The 7,566-nt window shown below is 42.1% G+C and overlaps 1 protein-coding gene across 1 annotated transcript; it reads right to left on the bottom strand.

Moving 5' to 3' along the window:
- Positions 1–2,462: 2,462 nt before the first annotated feature.
- Positions 2,463–5,139, bottom strand: LOC108935454 (CMRF35-like molecule 8). Its single transcript, XM_018754044.2, has 3 exons — positions 4,395–5,139; positions 3,852–3,945; positions 2,463–2,802 (listed from the first exon to the last, which is right to left on the bottom strand). Exons 1-3 carry the CDS (start codon positions 4,714–4,716, stop codon positions 2,595–2,597), a joined length of 624 nt encoding a protein of 207 aa, XP_018609560.1. The 5' UTR covers positions 4,717–5,139; the 3' UTR covers positions 2,463–2,594.
- Between the last annotated feature and the right edge of the window lie 2,427 nt (positions 5,140–7,566).

Here is a 7,566-nt window from a genome sequence, read left to right as displayed (position 1 = left end):
AACCACAGAGCAAACTTGTCCTGCTGGCCTTGTCGTCCAGACCCTGGTGACACAAATCACCTCCACATCTTCTTACCACCCACATGGAAGAGAAATATTTCCACCAACTTTTGCTCCATTTACTATAATCACAGGCTGAACTTACATTTAATGCCAATTTGTACACCTTTTACGTCCTTTAAAATGTCCCTTTTTAAAAAAATATTCACCACAGCACGCGCTGCGCAAATGTACCACAGTATATGCTATTGTGTATGTCTATATATACTTTGTGGGCCACTGTAACATATTTAAGAAATGCATTTCTTTCTCATATGGTGGGGCCGAAGGCTGTTTATCAAATACATACTTATTTTTGGTGTGAAGTAGTAAAGGCAAAGAGTTTAACTGTTGCAGCTGTGGGAAATACACTGCTAGCTTAGCAACTGTTAGCATGGCCATCGAAACCACAGGCCCTGCCGCTGGACTGCTGAACAACGGTCTTCAACGGAATTACTTGCCAAATACACACACATTTTCAGAACCGCTTGTCCCATATGGGGTTGCGGGGAACCAGAGCCTACCCGGTAACACAGGGCGTAAGGCCGGAGGGGGAGGGGACACACCCAGGACGGGACACCAGTCTGTCGCAAGGCACCCCAAGCGGAACTCGAACCCCAGACCCACCGGAGAGCAGGACTGTGGTCCAACCCACTGCACCACCGCACCCCCCATTACTTGCCAAATATTTGACATTAATAGACAGGTGAAGCTTTTATTCACTTTGAACAAATTCTGCAGCTTACTAATAGTTAATGTCAAGAGATCCTTAATATTCTTTCAGTAGTTTTACAGTTTATCAAAGCTAGCTAGTGAATGATTAAAACCAGGTGTGGCAAAGCTTTTATTGGCAGTTGGATGCATTTTGAATTGAGTTCAGGCTCATTTCTTGTGATAAATTTAATTAGTAAAAAGAAATAAATATTTACAGTGATTTAAATAAAATGTCAGTGGACACTTTACAAGTAGTAGTTTCCTAGTTGAGGAATACAAGATTGTGTAAAGCAGACAAACAGAAGTGCAACACATAATCAGCGTAATCATGAAGGCTCCTTGCAGTGATGCTGTCTCCTTTTCCTTTTCAGTACAACATATTTGTCTTGAGTGATTACTGTATATTTTTCTACAGCATTTAATAAAGAAACATGCATGGCCCAGCAGCCTGTCCCCAGTTTTTCCAACTGTTGTTTTCACCTGATGCACAGACAGTTACATTTACAATTGTGCATTTGCCAGACGCTTTTCTTTAAAGCGACGCACCAATCAGAATTAAAAAAAAATGACAACAGATTGATGGCTAAGATACAAACACATTATTATTAAACCATAGTTTGCTATTTACCACCATTTTCATACCACACATATGAGGAAGGGCTAACTTGCGAAGCTTTCAGGAGGATGGGAGGGAGATGGGTCTGAAACAGAGCAGTTTTGAGACCCTACTTGAATTCTCAAAGGAATTCAGCAGTTCTGAGGGACAGGCGGACCTCATTCCCCCACATCAGTACAAGTCCGAGAACTTACAGACTTTGGATTTTCAACCTCTTGTGGGTGGGACCACCAGCTAACAGAGATCATAGCTCTCTTGTTCTGATGAAGAACTACGGCTGACTTTCTAGTGAATTTTACCTGTCAGTATGGCTTGTATGATATTGGCTTTATGAGCTGTGCTTTACCAGGTTATTCAAGACTAGTTTTAGCCCAAATAAGGATGTGTGCTCTTAAGAGCAAGATTCGACACCTTTTGCACTCCACCTTTTTTTGTTTTTCCAGTAAAATGTATCCTTTCTTTGGGACATAATTCCAGAGGTATAGACTAATCATTCATCAATGCATCAACAATTACTTCTTCAACACAGACTAAAAAAAATGGAAAGTAGCGCTACTGAAAATACTAAAACAATACATTTACAATCAACTTCATACATTGTGTGTTTGAGATGAGAACATTATATTGCATAAAGTACGAGTGAAATTCAACAGTCATCAAAAAGTGATATAATCACGCTGCAATAAAATGTTCCAATCTATTTAGACTTCTAACAGATGGTGTTCACTCGACATGATTTTTACTGCTTGTTCAAATTATTTAATTAAAATTAATTAATGCAACACAATTCTTTTGCATTTTGTCTCAATTTAATTTCATTGTGTACAATCCATCTACATTTACTTAATCCAGTTGTGTTGGGACTATGTGAATTGTAATATTTGTTGGGTCGGTGTGTTGCTGAAACTGAACTGAAAAACGGAAGCTCTATTAGAAATATATACTATATTGTATTATATATAGTTATAATTTATTATATAGTTTAACATTCTATCACTTTATGAAATATATATGAATTACACGTAATTAATAATAAATATAATTAATAATATTATGCAGATGACATAGGGATACATGTTTTTTCTGTCCTGTTTTCTCAGGGTGACCATGTACACTCTGCACAAACTGGAATCAAACTCATGTGGACAAAATGATTTTGAATACGATTCAGTGAGCATATTTCTTGGAAGATTGACAGCACTGAGCAGTTGCTTGGATGCCTTTGCTAGGCCTCTGAACAGGCTGCTGTGTAGGACCAGGCAGTTGAGGGCAATACCGTGGTCACAGTCTGAAATGAGTTCATGTGCTTGGAGGTGACTGTCCTCCCAGAGGAAGCAGTTAGGATGGCAGGAGCTCTCTTCCAGCAGGTGATGACTATGATGCAGGCCAGCATCAGAGCAAAGAGAATCCACCGGAGCACATCCCACACAATGCTGGGTACCCAAACAGGAACATGTAATTTGTGAACAATACTTGCACCCACATTTGACATTGTATTTACTTGATTCGCTCTTACCTAAAGCAATTCGCGCTATTATATGTCTAATGTGACAAAAAGTGAAAAACATGCACCAGCCATGGACAATGGTGCAAACAACTCGGAAAGTGTTCCATCTGCCTCTCAGTCGCTTTAAACAGCAGATTGAGTAATGTGCAAAATTCGACAGTATCACACAAACTTCAGTAGTTCAGTAATCGCATGTCTATATTTCAAGCTGTTTGTCTGCTGTGAAATGCATTTTATATACCCTGAATTGAAAATTGTTTTGGAGGAAAGTGCCTGCTGGCGCAGTGGGTTGGACCGCAGTCCTGCTCTCCGGTGGGTCTGGGGTTCAAGTCCCGCTTGGGGTGCCTTGCGGCGGACTGGCGTCCCGTCCTGGGTGTGTCCCCTTCCCCCTCTGGCCTTACGCCCTGTGTTGCCGGGTTAGGCTCCGGTTCCCCGTGACCCCGTAAGGGATAAGCGGTTCTGAAAATGTGTGTGTGTGTGTGCCTGCTAATGAAAAAATGTAAATATAAGTCCCACACTGGATTTCATGTTTAAAAAATTGATGATTTTCACATGGATAAAAGAGTGGATCATTCCACTGGGTGATTTTTCTCAAGACAGCATACCAGGGTCAGATATGGATACAAACATCTCTGCTGTTGTACCTTTGACAGGGTACTTGCCCTGAATTACTCCAGTGGAAATTTCCCAGGTGTATAATTGGGAAAATCATAGTAATCAGCTTAGTGTAAAAACCTATCATAGGAAAGCATTTTGGATGAAAGTGCCAGCTAAATGCATAAAGAATAATAATGGTGCATATGGACCTCCAACTTGCCAGAAGGGAAAGTGAAACTCCAAAGCCTTTGTGAAAGGAGTAGTTGAATCAGACTAGTTTATCCTCAGTTTGCTCATGTGACTGAAGGAGGGGAAGACAGTAGCTGTGAAGTTCAGTCCTACATATTACATCGTACACGGTTAAGTACTATAGATTACCTCGGTTCACTGGCGATTGGGGCTGCAGTCCATGGACTATGTGTTGTTAGGGTTTTGGATGTTGTGACTTCACGTGGTGGTGGTGGTACAAAACCTGTATAATGACAATATTTGATCGGATGGTAATGTCACAATGGAAAATTCACTGCTTTTTAAGTGCAAAAGTAAATTGTAACTGTTCAAAGGGAAAGAAAATTATTCACAATACATGACAAATAAAGGTTTGGTTTCATAACTGGAAGGATGATGCAGTAATGCATAATAAAATAATAGGGAGCAACAATGATGTATGGATGAGTGACCCAGTATAAGTAGTGTATCTAGTAGTGTAAGTCACCACAGTGAATAAGGTGTGTGGGCTAGTAATACTACATAGTATGCATTGTAAGTTGCTTTGGAGAAAAGCGTCTGCTAAGTGAATAAATGTAAATATAAGCAATGAAAATAGTGCATTTGACCAAAAAATGACTAAGTTGACCAATTACAAATTATTACTATAAGTTATTGTACTCTGTGGCAGAAAATGAAGTCTGTTCTCATCACCTTTGGTAACATTGAGATACACATGACTGAAAGTCTGGGGCTGTAGGAATCCCGATTTAACACACTGGTACCATCCTGCATCCTTCTCGGTGAGGGCCGACATCGTCACGTGAAACGCTCCATTTGATGGATCGTCCCAGATGGAGACCCTGCCGTTCGTCATGGGGCCAAGGGTTGACACCATTGTTTTGCAGGAGTCATACAGCTTGCCTCTGCACCACGATTTTTGACTTTGTCTGGACAAGATGTTGTACGGACATGTGATGTTCACTGAGTGTCCCACCTGGGCGGATACCTTCACATGACCCTTATTGACCCGCATGTAGGCACCTGAAGAGAGGTAACACAACCTTGACGTTCATACTCACTAGCTCTCTTATGATACCAGTATTAACAGTGTAGAAATGACAAAAATCAGTTTATAAGCACCCAAGGATAAGTAACACGATCTCTTATTAATAATGCCTCATATTGTAATAGAATACAGAGATAAAGTCAGTGTTAACCATGTAGAAATTAATAAACATTTGTTCCCCCCACCCCTTCTGCCTTGCACCCAACGTCTCTGGAATAGGCTCCGGCTCACCGCGACCCTGCTCAGGACAAGCAGTTATTGAAATTGGTTGGCTGATCAGTATAATACAGCAACACACATTTATCCTTCATGGTTTCCACTCCAACTGCAGAATTAAATTGAAAAATTAAAAAGCATAAATAAAAGCTCAGATGTACGTCGCTTTGGATAAAAGTGTCTGCTTAAATTAATAAATGTAAATTACGCACACACATACTGGCTAAAGCTGCCTGTCCCGAGTGGGGTTGTGGTGAGCTGGAGCCTAACTTGGCAGCACAGGGCACAAGGCTAGAGGGAGAGGGGATGAACCTAGGATGGGATGCCAGTCTGTCACAAGGCATCCCAAGTGGGACTCGAACCCCAGACCCACCAGAGAGTCGGACCTGGCCAACTTATTGCGCCACTGCACCCCCCCTGCAAAATTATACTGAAACATATTAATTTCAAAGTTCTTCAGAAGATGGTCTTAGCTTATTGTCTTTTTTAGAGGACAGTTCGAAATATATATTATTTGACCATAAATTGAACAAGAAAAAAACTGGAACGCATGCTTTATATTTACCTGAGAGAGACAACATGAAGAGAAGAAGACTCTTCATTGTAGACTGACAGAAGAGACCAGGACAGGGTGGGGGTTGGTCCCTGGGTACTGTACCGGTATACATGAATCCCGGAGCACCGTGCCGCTTATCACACCCTCCAAATGACTGTGGATACTAATGCTGAAAAAACAGCCGTAGCTCCTTCGATGACTTCCTCTGCTCATAGGGAACGCCCATTTCGGCTGCCCCTCTTCTCTGCTGTGATTGCAACATTATGGTCATCCCAGCTGATTTCAATAGTTGTGAAACAGTGCCTCGCTGCTTCTCCTCACAGTCAGTGTGATCAGAGTTTGCATTAATCACTGCTACTTAGAGGAATATTGTAGCACAAAATCCTCAGTTCCATTTTGATTTTCTCATCCATGTTAAATCACAATTGCTCATCCAGGACTTCAGTTCAAAGTATCTCACCACTTTCTACTTACAGTGTGGGGCAACAAGCACTGTAAGGGTTAGAGCTGCAGCTGTTGAACCTTCAGAGGTTGCAGGTTCAGATCCCACCCACTATTGTAATACCCCTGATGATGGTATTTACCCTAAATTGTTCCACACACACACAAATTTTCTGAACCGCTTGTCCCATACGAGGTCGCGGGGAACCGGAGCCTACCCGGCAACACAAGGCGTAAGGCCAGAGGGGGAGGGGACACACCCAGGACGGGACGCCAGTCCGTCACAAGGCACCCCAAGCGGGACTCGAACCCCAGACCCACTGGAGAGCAGGACCCGGTCCAACCCACTGCACCACTGCACCCCCCTAAATTGTTCCAATGAAATATATTTGAAATTTTCCACTATACTGGAGAAATTCAGAATAAGTACCATAATTACAATGATCATTGTAGACGGCCTCCCGGGACTTAAACCATCAGCAACTGTTAGGTTGCATATTATTTAATTATACCGTATTTATAATCATGTAGTTATGTAGTGTGATTATGTAGAGTGCTTAGCCATCAGTCTCAGTGTATATGTTGCTGGGTTTCAAGCTTGGCCATTCAAGGTTTTACATACACTGCAGCCCAAAAGTGTGGAGTCAACCTCAGTATAGCGACAATATTTATTTTACAGTTGGAGGTGTCCCTAATGTTTACGCATTGTTTGGACAAGCGGCTTTAAACTTTTAGCTTGCGTTGCACAACATCTAGGTGTTACTCATCGTTGACACGCTGCCCGTGAAGGTAATAGGTGGCAAAGTGGCTAGAGGACTTGGAGGACCCAGGTTTAAACCCCACGTCCTGTTGTAGAACTCTTGATCAGTGAATTTACACAGAGTACACTTACATTTACTTATTTATTAGCAGACACTTTTCTCCAAAGCGACTTTCAATGAACTCTATGTAGTGTTATCAGCCTACACACCTTATTCACCAAGGTGACTTACACTATTAGATACACTACGTACACTGGGTCACTCATTCATACATCAGTGGAACACACTCTCTCTGTCACTCACACACTACGGGTGAACCTCAACAGCATGTCTTTGCACTGTGGGAGGAAACCAGAGCACCTGGAGGAAACCCACACAGACACGGGGAGAACATGCAAACTCCACACAGACTGATTGGAGAGCGAACCCACGTCCTCTAACACCACCCAGGCGATGTGAGACAGCAGCACTATTCGCTGTGCCACTTCAGTTGACTTACATTTATTCATTTAGCTGATGCTTTTCTCCAACATGACTTACATTTATAGACCTAGATAACTGGAGCACTTCAGAGTAAGCACCTGCTGTGCCACCGTGCCGCCCATACAGTCATGGTAAAAACTATGAATGGTGTGTACAAATGGTGAAGCCAATAAATTTATGGAACGTTTGAAAGCGTTAAGATACATGCTAAGCAACAAAGTAAATACCTTCCCGGGTCCCGTCGCTTAGCAGAGTCCTCATTTGATTATACGAACACAAGCGGAGGTGATTGGGGGGTCAAATCTCTTGCTTGACTGACATAAGAGAATTGTCATCCGGTATGCATATCATCCCCCCGTC

The sequence above is a fragment of the Scleropages formosus genome, chromosome 9 (assembly GCF_900964775.1).
Source record: "Scleropages formosus chromosome 9, fSclFor1.1, whole genome shotgun sequence".
In the NCBI taxonomy this organism is placed as follows: Eukaryota; Metazoa; Chordata; class Actinopteri; order Osteoglossiformes; family Osteoglossidae; genus Scleropages; species Scleropages formosus.
This window is presented reverse-complemented; position numbering and strand designations above follow the sequence as displayed.